The 19,288-nt window shown below is 41.2% G+C and overlaps 1 protein-coding gene across 2 annotated transcripts in view; it reads left to right on the top strand.

The window, feature by feature from the left end:
- Positions 1–2,874: 2,874 nt before the first annotated feature.
- The window catches only part of PGM5 (phosphoglucomutase 5), a 90,894-nt gene continuing 74,480 nt past the window's right edge, over positions 2,875–19,288 (top strand). The window contains exons 1-5 of one of the 2 annotated variants that reach the window (XM_040539904.1): positions 2,875–3,385; positions 6,212–6,350; positions 9,222–9,353; positions 10,111–10,251; positions 18,219–18,381. In XM_040539904.1, coding sequence (XP_040395838.1) covers positions 9,288–9,353; positions 10,111–10,251; positions 18,219–18,381 — 370 coding nt within the window. In that variant the 5' untranslated portion in view covers positions 2,875–3,385; positions 6,212–6,350; positions 9,222–9,287. Of the gene's footprint in view, positions 3,386–6,211; positions 6,351–9,221; positions 9,354–9,896; positions 10,252–18,218; positions 18,382–19,288 lie in introns of those variants that run through there. The other variant, XM_040539903.1, reaches the window with a different exon arrangement.

Here is a 19,288-nt window from a genome sequence, read left to right as displayed (position 1 = left end):
AGGAGAAGGCTAATTTGTCATATGTTTTCATGTATGCTTCCAGTCCTTTTCACTCAAATGTGATTTTGTGAATAAAAAATATCATTGCCATGGGGCTGAGGCTGAAAGAGAAATGCTTGTGAACTATGGTTGAATATTTTTCTATTAGGTCAAGACTGGCTGAAGAAAAGCTAAAATATTCAAAGCCACAAACCCCAGGAGACCACCACTTTGGTAGGACATTTGCTTGTTACTTATCTGCAAGAGAAGCTGGAAGGGAAGTGGCATCAAAGACAATAGGATTCAAAGCCTGATGCGAGCAAGTCAAAACAGCTTGGTATGCACACACAGGCCTTCACTTCTGTGCAAGGGGAGTCTCCCAGGAAAACGAACTTGTAGCTCTAGAGTGAAGAAATTAAGCAGCATGTTACTTCTTTAAAAAGCTTTGTGGACTAAATAAGACAAACTTGCTCAAGACAGATTCATTTCTGAAGCATTGGGCTCTGAAGACCTCAATCCAGACCTGGACTGCTGGTATAAAATGAATTGTTTTATATATAGCAGGAATTAAAGGAATTATCCCCCATGGTTGCACAAAGGTCACCTGTATCACCCTGCTTGTGATTTACGCTGATAATTTAGTGTCTATTGCTCTATTATGTGGAGACATGTTCATTTCCTTTCTTGTAAGTGCTCAGAGATCCTCAAACAGGAAACAGAACAGCTGAGTAGTTTACAGCCCAATAAAAATAGCAATTCAGCCTTGCAGTTCTTCGGAAAGAGAAATTTTATTATTTTATTCTCTGTATGCCTTTACAATCACAGAGATACTAGGTACATTAACTCAGTGCCTTGGAAATCTGCAGGGAAACCACCTATTAAATACCTGCAATTGATACTTTGCTTATATTAGTAATTTAGTTAACTTTGTGTTGCAATTGCCAAGCACAGCTAGACTCGTTTTCAAAAGTACATCAAATATTGATTCCACTTGTGCTTGCAAAGCATCTAGATAAGAAAATCTGAAGTGACAATGGATTCATCCAAAGCCAGATGAAGGGGCAGGGAAGACCAGGAGGGAAGAGGCACCAGAATGGAAAAGCTAGCTTTTCTGACTGCAAGCGCTCAGAGGTGCTCCTCCAAGCGGGGATGCCCAGCGAAACACCCTGCCGGGCTTGCAGGTGTCTCACGGACGAGCAGCAGGACGTGGCAGGCTAAGATAGGGAAAAATAAAGCAGCTTTTCCTGCGGAAAAACGGACTGTCGAGGAGCAGACACAGGGAACGACTGCAGAAGGAGGCGCTGCCCGATCAGTTTGCACATCACTGCTGAAAGCTGGCTGGGGTTCTCAGGACTCGAGCGGCTATGTCGTGAAGAACCTCGAAATTACACCTTTGATTCGGTTCTGTCTGATTTTTCTGGAGTATAAGGTTGGTTCAGAACTTAAAGTCAGTATTTTTTTCTGGATTATTTTAATCCCTTTAAGGTACTGCTTTTATGTCTATCCAAGCTTGTTAGTGGTCAAAGAAATAGTCAGAGCCACCTGAATTCAGAGAAGCTGTGTAACAGACACAGTACATTACCATAAGACATTTCTCTTGCCACCAGTTATAGTCAGATGATAAAATAAGTTTGCTGGGAAAATCTGTCTGTCAGCTAGAATTTAGACTATTAATGCTGAAAACTTTCTTGATCCTTGAGATGAAAGAGAGGGAAATTCTTAAAAAGAGAAAAATCTCCCATGCTTTAACCAGTAATATTCCCTGAAATGGCAGGGCCAGAAACAGCAGACAGTGAAGACTGAAGTTAACAATGTCTTTTTCACTAGGTGCAAAGAGGAGCAGAGAAATTCTTTAATCAACTATACAAAGTGATCTGAACCATGATATTGATACTTTTTAAGGAATTGATGGAATTCTGCCTGGGACCCTTCCTGAAAATGTACCTAGGGTGGCTTTCTAATCCCAAGGTCTTAAAGAGCTTTCTAAAGCATGTGAACCGAGGGACTTAAATAAATGTGACTTTACCCAAAACTCAGAAAGTAAACTTGGTATTATTTTTCCCCCCCTCATTCCAAGGAGCTGGTTTTCCATGTCGCTTTCTCCTTCCATCTCTGTTGCATTCCTGAATAGTTTTCAAGTCTTGAGTCCTTGTCAGAGAGACTGTGACTTGGAGCAGAGATGACAACCCCTTCTTTGCTTTTCCTACCTTGATACCTTGTTGTGGAAGCGAGCATATATACAACAAGGAGTCCCTGAACCAAACAATCATAATATTGTGTATCTCCCTTCAAAGGTGTTTGCTTTCAGAATGGCTGGGGAAGAGTGTTTCCTGCTGTGCATTTTTCAGCTTTATATATGCTTTGATTACAAGTTAAAAATTCCAGGACTTTTTAATTGTCTGGGCAGCAGATCTGTACAATAACCAGTGTCTCAGCTTTGTGTGCCAATCTGCTGGTACAGTGAGAAAACCAGTGTTTTCTCTGTTACCATTACTAATTAGCATCCCTGGTGCTGATGGCTCAAAAAGATAGCCAGAATATATATCAGAATGTACATTTCACTTCTCTGCTATCACTGCCCAGCTCCCAGTATCAAACTGCTGGTCCTCAGGTGAGATTTTGGTTAGTTTTGTTTCATTTTACTCAGCAATTCCATTGGAAAGCATCAACATACATAGCGGATATGCTAGCTTGTAAGGAGCAAACTCTGGGCCATGAAGCAATTTATCTGCCAGGTTTCTGAAGTGCAAAAGTGGGAAACGATGGTGAAGAGGCCATTCAGCTGGCAGTATCTGTGAGGATTATTCGGTAACAGTTATAGAACATGGTGTCATAGCATAACAGCCTGTCTCGTGTCATTCTCATTGGCTGCAGTGGTAGTACCTATTTCTTGTGCCTCGGAACATCAGACCTGAAATCTGCAGGTCTTTTGCAGTCGGAGCAGTTTGCAGGTTGTGCTTTATTCTTTGAATGTCAACTGCCAGAATATCAATCATACGCATGAAGTTTTCACTCTTAACTTGTGACACAAATGGTAAATAGCCATAAATGGAAGTGGAAGGCTTCCACAGCGTATACGGAGTAAGCTCTTGCTAAATCAGGACTTGATGGCATGTTGCTTACTTGGCAACACAAACAGTTTCTTAAACAGAATATAACGATCTTTACCACACAGGCTAACAAGATTGTGGTGATTGCACATGTAATCTTACATGTAGAAGGATTAATTTACTTATTTTTAGAAAGACTACAAATCTCTTAAGAGTGGGCAAAACTAAGAATATGAAGCATTGCTCCATATTAAGCACTTCCAGAAGGAAAAGACATATTACTACAGAAACAAATATAGGAAGAGTTTCTGCTGAACTCAGAGAATCTGTCACTTCCTGAACAAGAATTTAATTAGGTAATTACAAAACGTTAACATTTGATAATATTAGTGTTTTAGATGGCTTAAATACATTTCCAGATTCTGTGAATAACTTCCAGAAGATCCAGGTTGGAAGTCCTTTTTTGTTTTGCATGTGTGCTTTGTTCATTCTGGGCACTGACTGCCCCGAAGCATTTTTATGGGGTAGCAGGAGGGACTCGTACTGCACAGCGCCCTCTCCCAGGTGCCTTCTCCTGCTGGTAAGAAGGAGACAACTGTTCTGCACAGATCTCTCTTGTCCCTAGCCTTTCCCTTCCCCATCCCCATCCCAGCTCTCTCTACCCTTGAATCAAGTGACTTCCCAATCTGTATTTAATTAAAGGACAGGAACTAACATTGTATATGTTGATGGTTCATCATTCCATGCTGAGTTTTTTGGTATTCATTCATTTTTAATTCCCACACAGAGAAGAATAATCTCACATCTCTACATAAACCCCAGCATGAACTCAAGTTAAGAATACTGAAATGTTCCCAGAAGATGTCCTCTGCAGATGTCCAGACTCCTAATGTTGGTAGCTAGTGTGTGCACAGAGTTATACATATTTTAGAGCTTACTTAAATGATTGAATCTAGCAGCTGTTAAACAGGAGTTATTGAACAATACTGAGAAAAACTTGAATCGTACATTACTTACAGTCTTATTATCAACACAGCATTTATTCCACCCCTTTTTCCAGGGTGTATGAACCCAGCCAGGCTGCCTAATGAGAAGCTGTAATTTGTGCAGAAACGTATCCACTACATCCTGATTTCAGACATCCAGCCAAAGCCGCTGTATGGCAGCACTTGTTTTGGACTAGACAGCAAACCTAGCATGCAGACCAAGACTTGAATACATTTTAATTCTTTTAATGTACAGGGAGTGCATAATAGTTGATGACCTAAGAAGGCTGTGTAAGTAAGTATAATGGTGTTCTTGCAATACGTGCATAGAATGGCAATACATACATAGAAGCCTTGCATATCCCCTTGCAGGACTGGAGAGGGCTTACTTCGACTCCCAGGCATTGTATTTTGTTTCCTTTTCCATGCTAGTGAGTCACATTCCAAGTCCCTGTTAAGGCGATAGGAGAATTAGTTTCAGCTGCTTCCCCTGCTTGCTCCAGTCCTGGCAGCAATGGAGCTGGTGAGCTGTGGCAGGACTAGAGTGGGGACAAAGACAGTTGCTTGGGCCCACATTCAGCTTCTGCCTCTTCCCCAGAGTAGCAAGGGCTGAATGGGTAAATGCCCTTACCTTTCCATGCCTCGTGGACTAGAATTCAGTGTGCATGCCTGAGTGTTTATGGATTTACTTATTGAAAATAAGAATAACTGATTGGTCTGTTCATAGCACTGGAAAAAGAAAAATTGCTAGTGATGCCAAGATACCCAGAGAACTGAAAGCACTAATTTGAGTAGGCATATTGTTATAGTTTTGAAATGGATACTTATCCCGATTTTCTCAGTTATGCACAAAAATATTTAAATAAACTTTCCACATTTGAGGGGATGTTATTTTTACAAAAGTTGCTTTCTCTGTTAGGTTAATGATCAGTGATCTTCCTTCCTCACTCCCTTCCTTCCTTGTTTTTCTTAATTTGATGCTTAGTGATGGGCAATTTTTTAAGTCATTCCTAATCTATACAACATTGTGAGTTGCTGACGTAGCAGTAAACTAGTTGCCAATTATGAGAATTATTTTTTTAGGGAACTTTTGCTGTGTGGACTCTGTAAATCAATTTGCATGTGAGTTTGTGTGAAAATGTCCCTTAGAACAATAGCCCTGTTTCATAATAATTAGAAGCTTACAGCTGTGGTGAAATACAGCCTTTTCCGGTGATTAAGAGTAATTTCCAGAAAACAACCTCACTGAGTTGTGATATCCACACTATTATAAATACTATTTCTCAATAAAGCTCTGCTACAAGGGAACTCATTTTCCTACAAATGTATAAAAATACACTTTTTGACCTTTTCTAAACAGTTTATAGCAGGGCTTACATAGAAAATCTTTCATTTGTGAACTCATTTTCATCTTTTGTTGTGAAAGAAGGGACAGCTCAAGCTACTTAAAAATCTTTCATTTTGATTTTCTCTTTTATTTTTTTTTTTAACTCCAAAGTGATTTACATTTTGAAACAAGCTCATTAAAGCCAGAGAAAATGAAGTACTCACAAGTAGAAAATACCTCATCTGGAAGCAGTGTGTTTTAAAAACTGTTTTTGCTTTTATTTGCAAAACAGTACATAGATTGGAATTAGCTATTTTCTTTCTATGTTTTGATTTTGATGTGCCAACATTTTATGATGACTTTTCTGCAAAATGCTTTTTTTTTTTTTTATAGGTCAGATTAGCAATTTTCATTTGATAATGAGGAAACTGTATGCTGTTCTTCAAATGATCACTGCACTTTAACAGTAATTGGAAAATCCAGTTGCATGCCAGAATGAGAATTTGAAATGCAAATATGGCACCTTGGTGCATGGCTTAATTTTGAGTATCCATCTGCATTTCTATCACAAGCATGTACTGCATGGAACTGTTGTAAAAGTACGTTTCTATCCAACACTCAGGTATCCTAGCACTGAATTACGACTAGTAATGCAAATGAAGGAGCAAAATTTGTTAGCTGATGGTACTAACACAGTTCTGCTGCTGAGGCAGCGTTTGCAAGGCAAGAAAAAAGAATATTTTGCTTTAACAGGAAATAAGCTTCAGGTCCACAGCAATTTTTTGTATATTTGCATCAAATCACATCTGGGCTGGGCTTCTCTAACCAACCTTTAAGCAGATCCCTTTGCAGTTTCTGTTGTCTTGCAGAGGGGACACTTATGGTCACTAGGCCACTGAGGCAGAAGTAATTACATGGCTACAGAGGACTTCTGTGGGAGTGATTTCTTTCCTGTGAGTAAACCAGACAAGAACCCAGTGTCCAGCTCAGTGGATGAAAAAATTGGAGCTGAAGGCACAAGAACAGACATCAGTACAATGCTGGAAAAAAATAATGAAATGTAAAAATTATGTCTCTTACAACATTGACTCATTCAATTGCAGAACACAAGTGAGTTATTGTAAACATTATAAGGCCCAGAAATTAACAAGCGTTAATCAAAGTAAAGGTTGAAATACTCCTGAGCTGGATAATGTATGCCAAAGCTAGCCTGCAAAGTTGGCAGTCAGAAAGGTAATTGTTTTACTTGGAAACGGAGCAAACTGAGCATGTATTCTATCACTCCATTAAGTTGTTTTTCATTTTACCACCATTTAAAGACTAAATCGCAACACACTATGGTAATTCTAAGAATATATTTAGCTGTTGTTTTCCTTGAAGGCATTCCAAGGTTTTAATATCATCCCATATTGATAGTTGTTCCTTTGTTAAGAGATACATAGCAGTAACCACTTAATGTACTGCAATAGAGGTCATTTACAGAGACTTCCACTTTTGAATGAAATTTGCTGAGAGCAGAGCCACTTGTGGGACTCACATTGCTATAAAAGAGAATTTGAAGAGCTTTCCCAGGTATAAATACATACGTAATGCTAATCCAGGTGCTTGAAAAATTAGGAACTTATTAAAAAAAAAAAAAAAAGGTTCCTTTTACTCAGTTCTTGTACTAGAATGTTCTCTAGTTCTATACATTCTCTAGTTCTCTAGGCTGGTGAGTTTTTTAATTGAAAAAACAACAACAACAACAACTGAGCTTCTCAGGAAATAGTACGACTTTGGGAACTTGAGTTCTAAAAATTATTAAAGGAATCACAGTAAAAGAGGGATCATGAAGACTTTTGCCTGGAGATACTTTTCTAGGAAAGATTGACTATGAATTAAAAAATTTACAGTGCTCTTTATAATCCAGTATACTCCTGGTAGAGCCAATGTCAAGGTGATACCTGAAAAAAAACTCCAAAACACTATTTTTCTTTACTTTTCAACATTGTTTATGTAGAGGAAATGGCTGAAGATAAAAACTTCTGGAAAACTGTCACTAGCAGTGCCTCTAAAACATGTATATTCTGGGAATTTCAGTGTTTGTGGCATTCTTCAAACTGATGTATTTTTTTTCCAAACGCTGGATGCATTTCTCCTACAAGCACAAAATGTGCAGTCATTTCCCTGTTTCGAAGACTAGTACTTTGCTTCTTACTTTGATCCTGTGTATTCCTTTATTTGGTATTTGGAACTTATCATCCATTGTTTCTAAGGCTTTCTAGCTTTGTTGCTGTTTCCTCTTTGAATTGTTGCTGTAGTTAATGTCAGTTACCTGATTCAATTTCAGTTTTCACTATTGCAGCCTATATATTGTGGCTGCATTACTGGTAATGCCCAAAATTATTTAAGGTGTAACCACCTCATCTATAACTGTGCCTTGTTTACATTAGGAGTGTGAGAACTGGCATTTCTATACTTTCCTTTTGCTATTTAACATGCATTCTGATTGGAACAGACAGCCATAAATGTCACTAATTTCTGCAGAATTAATATTTCTAAGAAATACTGGATAGATTTACTTTTCCTTTAGTTTTTCTTCCATTGATTTCTGAATTCAAACAAACAAACAAACACACAAACAAAAAAACAACCAACCAAACATCAACCTAGTTCACAGGCTTAAACACATAGATGACCCTCTGGAAATATTATATTATTACCCCACTTCTACTGTTGTTCCAGAGCATAGGAGCACTAGAATTTCTCAAACACTGGTAAGTTTAGGACTTTTCTTAAGGAAAAACATTTTCTCCTTCTTCTTTTTCAGAAATGATTTATCTATTAAATCATCCACTGTCACAAAAAGGCCAGCATGTGGGCTCATCTAAACAGAGAGATCCCTGCAATAATGGCTTTGCTGACATAGCTCTACTATAGACCATAGTACATAAGCTCTAGGAGATCTAACAGAGAACAGATTACTGCTTCCTTCCATCTGTTCTGCAGTACTGGCCCTCTGCCAGAATGTAAGTGACCCTTCAAGAGAGCTAAAATTCCTACCTGCTTCAGTGGGCAAGTTTATTTAAACTGTTAGGCCTTGCCTACTGTGGCATGGATAGCATTCTGCTGTGAAGGTGGTGGTCACTCACAACGGGGTGGATGAGTAGTAGACAATCATATTTTAAAAATGCCATACACAGTCTGCCCGAACCACCAAGAGGTCTGCAGAGACAGCTCAAAAGCATGACTGAGTTACTGTGGTTACCATTCATCAGATGAGTCTCACTGAGAGTCTTACTCTCATGAGTCTCGCTTCATGAGCACTTAGACTATGTAATAGACAGAAGCATTTTACTCCTTGGTTGCCTGGTTACCTCTTGTAATGCTGCTAACATGTCTTGTTGAGCCTTGACACTCCATCAAGTTTCTGAGCAGTTTCTGAGCAGCCTCTTTAGCGGAGACCTTGAGAATGCTTCCACGAAAGTGAACCCAGTGAACTACAAACTTTTTTATCTGCTCAGGTACACTTATCCAGGGATTTCATAAGCACAAGAATGACATTTAGGTTGCATGACTTTTTTTTTTTTTTTTTTTTTTTTTTTTTTTTTTTTTCCAGTTCTCCAGCCAACAGAGCTGCCCTGGCAAGAAAAAAACAAAACAAAACAAAACACACACACACACACAACACTGTTGTGTGGACCTAGTGTGAAGCAAGCATTTGGATGGAAAATTTCAGCTGATGTTTGACAGCCATAAGCATCTGTAAACACTGCTTTTATACTGGGAAATGTCAGACATCCCTGCAATACTGCTAGCATCTCTGTGTTTATTTTAAGCAGAATGAACACTCACGTGAATGGACTGAGTCAATGAACATCCCTAGGAAATACATAATACCTGACATTTTTTCAAAGTGAAAGACTGTTTCAGAGGGATGCTTAGCCTCACGGGAAAGACGCCTGGATGGAAACTTGCATGTTCGGTTATCCTTCTGTCAGACTAGACCCTTCCTGTGGTACTCAACTCCTGCTGTGAAAACAAACAAAAGAAAACCCCTCTGTGAGCTCGCTTATTATCCAAGAAACTTGCTTGTGAGCAACACGGGAAAAAAATCCCTTCGCCTCACTTCAGGCTCTGTAGTGAAAGAAGGTGTTTATGCATTAACTCCTTGCTCCTCTCTTTTCTCGCCCGCAAAACGGGGCACCACCACCTCCAGCGAGGGAGCGGACTCGGGGTCAGATGCAGGTGTTCCTGGCGCCCGGAGAGGGGCTGTGCTCCCTCGGGACGGCACGGCCGGCTGCCGATAGTGCCTCCCGGGACTATACATGACTGCCGGGGCCGGCTGCGGCGCTGACAGAGCGTGATCCCCCCGCGCAAGTGTGCCGCGCTGTCCGCCCCTCTGCCCTCAGCCTCCAGTTACAGCCCTGGCAGGAGGCGGCGGCGCTCGGCTTCGCCTTGCAGGGCTATTTTTGGCCGACGGCAGAGGTGCCGCGGGGGCCCCGAGCCCGCCTCCGTCCCGGGGGGCCGGCCGTGAGGGAGCCCGACCCCGCGGCGGCCGCGGGGGGGGGCGGCACCGCCCGCCGCCGCCCCGCCAGCCAGCCCGGCCGCCAGAGGCTGCCGCTCGCCAGCCGAGCCACAGCCGGGCGGGCGGCGGCGGGGCGCCGCCATGGAGAGGACCCCCATCCCGGTGCTGACCGTGCAGACGGCGCCCTACGAGGACCAGCGGCCGACGGGCGGCGGGGGGCTGCGGCGCCCCACGGGGCTTTTCGAGAGCCAGCGCAACTACCTGCCCAACTTCGTGCAGAGCCTCCTCTCCTCCGTCGACCTCCGCGACCGCCAGGGCTGCACCATGGTGGTGGGCAGCGACGGCAGGTACTTCAGCCGAGCGGCCATCGAGATCGTCGTCCAGATGGCAGCGGCCAACGGGGTAAGACCAGCGAGCCCTCCCCGCCGCCCTCGGGGCCCCCCCTCAGGGCGACGGCTGCCCGCCCGCGGCCCTTCCCGCCCCGCCAACGGCCGCCCGCCGCCTCACGCCTCGGCGCCCCTCAGGGCTCGGGCTCGCCCCTCAGGCGGCTCGGCGCGGTTCGCCCGCGGGCTGTGCCGGCCCCGCCGCCCCTTAGGCTGTGGTGCCCCAGGGTGTAGCCGAGGTGTCCCTGAGAGCCCCGGGGGGCTGCCGGCCCCGCCGCCTCGCTTCACGCCTCGCCCCTCCTGGGGCAGGCGCGGGAGCTGGAAAACGCGTTTGACCCCGCGGCAGAGAAATGTGGCGGAATTAGAAATAAGTGTGTGGGAAACGAAGGTGTCAAGCGTGTACTCATGATCCTTTAAAGACGTAACGGGAAAATATTGTCGAAACAGGAGAAATACAGCACCTTGGCTGCACCTTAGGAAAAATTGTTCTTCCCTGTTCACCAAACGAACAAATTATGAAATACAAGAAGACAACAGTGACAGATAACTCTAATCAGATGGTTTACAGGTTTCTTTTGTTCAATTTTGAAAATAAAAAATAGTAAGAGAACCTATATCTTCTGATAGTACACACTTATGTGTCTATTTGTACGTATTTCCAGCTTTCTAGTTGGAAATATCAGCTAACGTAGGCTCAAAGTTTTCACTTTAAATCAGAGTTGAAACTGCTTTCTCTTCGTGGCTAATTTGATTCTTCAGGTCTTGCAAAAGAAGCAATACAATTTTATCACATTTTTATTAGTGAATTGACTTGATCTTTTTTTTTTTTAATTTCCCCAAAGTTCTTTACATTCAGTCCAATTTCATAACCAGAATGTCATTCAACTTCAAAGCAAATTTCCATGTGTCTGAATCTTTCCTTCTCATTACTGTCAAGTACGAGCTGTGTGGTTTAGCCAGCCCGTTGCAAACAACGAGCAGTTTTAATTTATCCCTAAATTGTGGTCGCGCCAGTCCGATGCTACCAAACACACGCTGAGCAGCACCTGAGGTTTCAGGGAGCCTGGCTGCCTTGTGTACCAGGTGCCTTTGTAAACTCGCTGTTCACGCAGGGCTTGGCACGGGACGGAGTCTCAGTGGCACCGGGTGCGAGGAAGGCTCTCGGGGCACCCGCCAGGATATGCAGCACGGGGAGCGAGCACCGGCTGTGGGGAGCAGCAGGGTGCCACAACTTGCTGATGGGAGCCCCATGGGAGGCCCAGAGGAGCCCTTTCCCCTGGCCCCTCTTCCAGCTGGCTTGGTGAGGGAAGCCGCTGGAACTGTCTGCTGACAGGGCAGGATAAAGCACAGTGAAAGCTAAAGCGGCAGCCCTGCAGTGAGAGCTGCTTTGCCTCTCCTGAGGTCATGCGTGTCCCTTGTGTGGACAGTGTGAGTTAGGGCTGCAAGGTGACCACAAGGACTGAAGTGCTGAGGGAGGCAAGAAGTTGAGGGCTTAGGAGAGCAGGGGGTTCTCAGCCAGACTGTGCTGTATTCCGGACTCCTTCCTGGCTAATTTTCCTGTCAGCTTGCCTCCTTCCAACTTCTCCTGTCACATTCCCCATTCCCCTGCAGATTAAGCCTTTTTGACCTCAGGAGGTTTCCAATTTGACAGATCGCTGGCACTTTGCTGTAACAGTGCTTCCTCTTTTCTTAAGTTACTGCAACTTTCTTGGAAACAGTTTCTCCTGACTGTTTTCTGAAGCCAATAAACAAAGTTTCTGTGCTCAACAGTTCCCACAAATATGTGAATTAAAGCACGATACTCTTACTAATGATACAGTTTTAGAGATTCAGGAGGCTGGTTGGTGGGGTGACACTGACATTGAAAAGTCTTCCTGTTTCCATGTGCTCCATCCCTTCTCTACCATCCCCACCTTGTGCACCCTCTTCCTCATCTCTCTACAGCACACTGTAAGTCCATAAGCCTCACTTTTTTTTTCTTTTCCCCAGTGAGTACTAATTGCACATTTTATTCTGTGACTGTTAAAATGTGACAGCTGGGAAATTATCTGAACATCCCTGAAGCCATTGTTCAGTGCTGTGCTGTATAACTTGGCCGGGGGGGGGGGGGGGGGGGGGGGGAGGCGGGGGAGGGAGAAAGGGAATACTCCTGAGGGCAAATATCTTTCCCTCTGGGCAAGGTGAATGTCACTAAAAGGAGCGTGGCCAATATCACAAGGGGAAAAAAAGTGAGCTGGCATAGACAGGATGATATGAAAAGTGTGGAAGCCTTGAAGCTGCACTTAAAACCTTTCCATGCAGCAGAATTCCAGCAGGGTGATGGCCAAATAGTGCTCAGAAACTGAACCTGATTCTCTGTCCTGCAAGACATGTACTGATCCGTATGGTTAATTGTGCCTGCTGAGAATAAAAATAAAGGGGATTTTCTATTATCAAGTGTAAAAGTATTGCCCTTTAGAGTCACTAGGTTCCCCTTGTTCTAATTCGGTGACTCACCCCGCATTCTCCCTGTGTTAGCAGCCGAGCACAGTTGGCATCGGCCCCAGGACAAGGAATGAGCTGAGGCCCCCTGCCCAGTCAGCTGCCACTGCTTGCCCTGCCTTCCTGTCATCAGCGGTCCCTCCTGCTCTCACCCTCCAAGTTGGGGTTGCAGGTATACACTCCACAGCTGCAGCTTGTGGAGGCTTCTGCTGTTGGCAACAGCTACAGGGTGGTCCATGACATGCAACTGTAGTCTGCACATGGTTCACCGCATCTTTCTGTTCAGAAAAATGGGTATAGGCTAGCTGGAAGTGGTCACCCTTTGATGGAGCGCATGGATGGGTTTGCAGCAAACTCATTTAGCTAAGGGACTGCACACGGGAGCGTGAGGGAGTGTAAAGAAAGCCAGACAGGTCCTGTCCTATTCCAGTTTGCAGTAGCCACTTTTGCAAAATGAGATGGTAGGAGAATATCTGAGGCTCTATCTTCCTTTTCACCTGTGTCCTGTCAGTAGCAGTGTCCGTGTATCTTATCAGAAAGAACTGAGGCAGAAAACTCCATGACATGTAACACAGTTCCACTATAAATTCAATGCAAGTATTCCATTAGACCCATCAACTGGATGTGGCACTTTATTTTTGATGCATAATTTAGGATAAATTTAAATGAGAAACAATTATGTCAGGGTCTGATCAGAAGCATGAATTGATGATCATGCTTTGTCTATGGAAAGTCATAGCAACATCCCAGAGGAATCACTGCTAATAATGCTGTAAAGGTTTGAGATGGCAAAGAATTTTCCAGTTGTCTTTATAATATCATGTTGTTTTTATTTCCCATGGTCTTCCGTGAAAATCTCGCCTTTCATTCCTGCACCTGTATGACTGACATATTTGCTTCTTTGTTGAGCCTGACAGTCAGTTATCATTAAGATACTGTAGTGAAAGATCGGACGGCATTGCCCCATGCTGTTCAGGATATAATCTACTCTCTTATATTCTTTCAAGTTTAATTGACTGCGGCATGTGAGGGAGAGATTACTGGAAAGAATAATAATAAAAAAGCATTAAGTGACTCCATGTTGATCTACTGAATTGTCTGCAAATGCACAGCTGCACGTGGTGATATTGCATAAAAATGTTCTTTTAAAGTACTTGCTAGGACGACTATTCTTTTGGCCATTTGAGTTTGCTGAGGATCATGGTCTTTGTTGCTGCTGTTGCTACTAAAAGCAGAGTGACAAAATAGAATGTGGCATGGGGCACAGTATTAGAAGAGCTATTACATGCCTGTGATCTTGTAGCCATGCAAGTTTTTGAATTCCAAAGATAGTCTTTCCATGCTATGAAACTGTCCAAGATTTTCAGAAGGATATTACTGGAACTTTAATTGTGAGTCAGTATACAGACCCTAGTTCATTTCTGTTCTAGCCCAGATTGTGTGAAGTCTGTAAATCTGAGAGTTCATTACTTAAAATTAATTAGATGTCAGTTTAATATTTGATTCAGAGACAAAATGAACAGCAACTGGGCCAAGAGTGGATGAGGCTGTGCATTCCTGCCACCAAAATGAAGAGAAGAGAGGAAGATGTGTACACTTATAAGGAGTGTCTTCAGGGATTTTCACAGAAACACTGAAGACCTTCACATAGAGCAAAGCTCTTTGCAACGGTCACCACAAACAAAATATCTGTGTACTATAACATACAATTTCACTTTCATCCTTAATTTGGAATACTAAATATTGCAGTATTTTTACAGTGTGGAAATTAGTGTAATGAATAACATTTCTAATTAGAATACACACAATAACCTTGTGACAAATGTTGAAGGGAAAACAAAGTAGTCCTGTTCATATTAATTTGGGGCATCCAGAAAAATGAGAAAGATGGTTTGTGTTGAACAGGAAAAAATGGAGGTACAGTGAAGAGAGAATGCCAGGTAATTTGTGTATTCTGAATACTCTACATATTTTGCTTACTTCAAACAGTATTTTCTGTGGGCTTGAAAGTACAAATCTAAGCCTTGCTTAGAAGTACAGAAGAATTCATGATATACCCTGTTTTCAAATATAAATGTATTTGTACTTGAATACATCAAGATAGATTCAGCTCTGTTGTTTTCAAGCATTTTGCAAAATATAATTCTTGTCCTTTTGCTTACCCATATACAATTCTGTTCTAAGAGTTGGCACCCATTTCTGACAGCTGTATTTGGAAGATTGAGTCATTGCTCTAGTGTTCTACATGCTTCATAGTTTAAAAAAGGGAGAGAAAATGTTCAAAACATTTTTTTTTTTTCAATATTTATTTTCATTATGCTTTCCTTCTCATAATAAATGAACATGGTATAGGCTGGAAGAATGTTTGTTAAAGCCTGTTAACTAATGTTCTGTGTTTTTTCTAAAGCTTTGGTACAATTGGCAATAATGGTTAAATGACACTACTAACACAACAGTCTTGCAAGAAATGGCATCTTGTCCAAAAACTTCTTCATGGACTGAAAAGAACCCATAAAAGGACACATTCAAATTCAAAATAATTTGAAAAAAATCTGTATTTCTCTATCAAATTACTTACATGGCACTGGTATAAATAAAACAGTAAGTAATGCGGCTAATTGAAAGTTTTCTTTCTTGAACTTGATTCTGAAAGTGTCTCAAGGCATGTGCTTGAACAGCTAGTGATTTCAGTGCCCCTCCTGGAGGAGTTTTGAAGGTGTTTTACCGTATGTGTTTTCTGAGGCAAAAGTGTGTCTTGTCAAAAGTCAGCCCACAACAACTGGAAACACTTCTGCTTTATGAAAAAAAGTCTTCCTTGTTCCACAATGTAGGAATTACATTTCTGCAGTAACAAGTAGCGTTGTATATAAACTATTTTTGAAGTAGTTTAGTATTCAAAACAGTTGAATAAAGGAAGTGCAAATGTAACACTAGGAGATTTAAAGTAGTTGTAAAAGATGGTAATAACATTACATGCATGCTAAGTTGTCTAGTCACTAAGAGAGATACTAATTTTGTTCTGTAATCAGTGAAATAACATTTAATCAGCCACTTCACTAAGCTTGGGGATAGAAGCGGAAGAAAGATGCCTTTATTGTTGCTCCTAAGATTTGTAAATTGTGATAAATTGAGAGATTGACAAACACATGTACTGTAAATTACTGCTTAGTTTTACCTTCAGGGAGAAGCAGGAGTGGGAAGGCCGGAGAGCCAGAGAGCCAGAAAGCGATACAGAGTCTGCCAAGAGCAAATGCTGTCACAGGGCACTAGCACAACATTTAATCTGTTCTTCAGGGAGAACTAATCACTACTGTGTTTTGTTCTTCTACAAATAATCAAACGTTGTTCTCAGGTTTTGCAAATAGGAAGACGGTATTGTTCTTAATCATTCAATCTTAGGCTAATGAAACCATATTATTAGTCTTGAATAAGAAATAAAATTGTTCAATACCACTGAACTGAGCAGAAATGAGGTTCAGCCATCTGGTACATGTGTTAACCATGCGTATGCCCCACCTTGACCAATCGACCATGCCAATGGAATGACTTAGAAAAAAACATCTGTTGAAACAAAATGTCGATTTCGTTATTTGCATAATTTTTCCCCCAAAGCATATACATTTCCCTGGAAAATATTTTAATTAAGGTAGAATAATGAGAAACTGCAATTTTTGGTTTCTTATATTTATTTCTTATCATTTCCTTCATAATTGCCCCTACCATGGAGAAAAAAAGGCAGTGAGACAAAACATTTTCCTAGTAGTAGCAACAGTAAATCAAATGAACCCTGAAAGTTTTCAATGAACTTTACTTATGATTTAGATAGCTTTCCTGTTTTCTAGCAAAAAGATCCCAAGGAATCAAAATTATCTGCAAAAACTGTGAAAAGAGATCAGGGTGGATAAACACGTCATCCTAGCACAAGATCTTGAGATAGAAACCTCAGTTAATAGACTATGTTGTTCTGAATATATATATATATATATTTTTAATTTGAAAACAGGTCTTGTCATTGTCAGTGAAAGAGAAATAGCTAACCGTAGTTCTGTGTTTTGTGAGAGTTAGAAAAAACAACAACTAGTTTTTCATTTAGAAGTTGATTGTTTCGATTTGGAAGTCTTTCGTTATTGTTAAAATGGTTGACCGTAACAGGCTTAATAAATTGTCTATCCTTTGCTTTTCTGAAACTATTTGGAATCCCACCTCTAAATAACTGTTAAAGGCCTCACACAAGTGCTGGACCCAGAAGATCATCTATATAAGGAACAAGTATTTCTACAGAGGAGGCAGGTAGTGACATCTCATGTGCTGTTGCTTTTCCACACAGACTGTAAAGCCATAAAATCTCCCTTAAAGTAGAAAAAAAAATCTGAGGTTGAACTCTCTATTTTTTGGTAGGGAATGTGAAGGATTTGGTATTCTCCCTCTCTTTCCCTCCTTCCCCCCCCCTTTCTGTTTTTAACCGTTCTGAACTGTTACAGAATAGGTGGTTTTATGGTTTTTTTTTTTTTGGTTTGGTTTGCTTTGTCTTGGTGGGGCTATTAAAAATATTTTGCAGTATCTTCTGAAGCTCTATATAGAGCTGCCTCAGTTCTCATCTGTAATATTAACCTTCCCCTCTCATCAATGCTTTTTTACTTGCCTGTTTCACAGGAACTAGAACTTTTTTTATTTCTTTGTAAGTAAATTTCTAGTTGGCTCCTAGTTTATTTATGTTGAGTTGAAACTGTAGTATGTGTAGGTGATGAAGGGAAGGTTTTGAAATTGGAACCACACAGCAGAGCTGCACATAATACCAAACACATTGAGTCAGTGTTTAATAACACCACCTGAAAGCATTTTTTTTTTTAGTTTAAGAATGGTGAGAACTTCTGCTCAGCTCTGCCCTGGGAAATGCGGCCTGTTCATCTGGAATAGCCAAAGAGTAAACAATGACTGAAGGAGAAATAGTATTTTCTATGGTGCAGGACATCCAAGGATATTTGGGTTACAGAGTTGTGACTTAGAGATTACAAGTTTTAGTATGTTCAGTACTCGTGATTGCACTGAAAGGCTCCTCCATGAAGGCAAGTTGCTTGCTGTTCTCTCTTAGCTTGTTGAAGCTCCAGCCCTGCACACACTGTATCCACACAGTCAGCTGTAAACTATACTGATATTTGAGGGTCTTTGCTGATTCATAGGGATAGCTTGAAAAGTCTGATAACAGGATCATGCCCCGGTACTGTGCTTGGAAGCTTTGCAAATCACTGTTGGGCCTATGCTCGTGCTTGCTGCACCAGGGCTACAAGATACAATATTTGTTCACACTCCAGAGTAGCATCCAACCAACCTGTGTACGTGTTTTTTTTCTGCAAGTGAATAGGTTCCATAGCAGGAATTTATATTTCCATCTTAGCCACTGTATACATCTATACTGTGTGTGTGTATAGCGTGTGTGTGTGTTTGCTTATTCATGTTCAAGAATTTAGTACCATTCAGAATATTTTAACCTCTTTTTTCACCTAGATTGGCAGATTGGTTATTGGGCAGAATGGTATCTTATCCACACCTGCTGTTTCATGTATTATTCGAAAAATCAAAGCAGCTGGAGGTATTATTCTAACAGCTAGCCACAGTCCTGGGGGACCTGGAGGAGAGTTTGGAGTCAAGTTTGAGGTTGCTAATGGAGGTGGGTCCTTTTTTATTAATGCGTTACCACATTGCATCTCAGTTTGATGAAAATACAGTCCAACTGATTTTAACTGTTAGTGGTTTTGGTTATTTTGTTAGAACTAGAAAGAACACTTTTTTTTTTTTTTTTTTTTTTTTTTTTGTTCTCAGGGGTAGGAGTGCCTTTGTTTGCATGCATATGTACAATAAATATTAAGCGTTCATTAAAGTCCTTGTGAGATCGGTAAGATTTCTACAATGGAGATTTACTATCCCATTTTTATTGTATTTTACTTAGTCTGCCAGATCATTGTAACAATTTTCTTCCTTTTATAAAGATGCTGATGAAGGAACTTTGTTTTGCTTGTATTTCTGTGTTGCTTGTCTTGGCATTTACTTTAAAGTGTTTAATTTCAGAAGTGCTGTAAGCAGCATAACTTACATGTCTTATATAGAAGAAAGAACTTCTCATGTTTACCCAGAAAATAACTGCATTTATCAAAGGAGAGTTGTACCACTTTAGTTAACTATTGTTAAACACTATTGTTAAATAGTTAAAATTTCACTCTTGAATAATGTAATTTGTGTATACAGCTGATGTCTCATTTTCTGAAATCTGCAAGTTCACACGTAATTGTGTTACACATTGTGTATGTTTTATGTTGTAGATCTGTGCACACCCATAAAACATCACAGCGACAATTGCCGACACCTTGTATAATTCATAAATGTAGAGTGCGTTCCTTTTGAAAATCTCAAAGTGCCCTTAAAATAATGTTTTCTTGCCTATTTTGAAGCTGGCAAGACTTGACAAGGGGATGCTTCTCCCTTGTCTATTGTTTGACTGAAAAACATGCATAGTTAAACCAGTGGGATTTTATAAACAGAACAGGCTTGAATCCTAGAGAGATTAAAGGGACTATGTA

Source organism: Cygnus olor, chromosome Z, assembly GCF_009769625.2.
Source record: "Cygnus olor isolate bCygOlo1 chromosome Z, bCygOlo1.pri.v2, whole genome shotgun sequence".
NCBI classification, from domain to species: domain Eukaryota; kingdom Metazoa; phylum Chordata; class Aves; order Anseriformes; family Anatidae; genus Cygnus; species Cygnus olor.
This window is presented reverse-complemented; position numbering and strand designations above follow the sequence as displayed.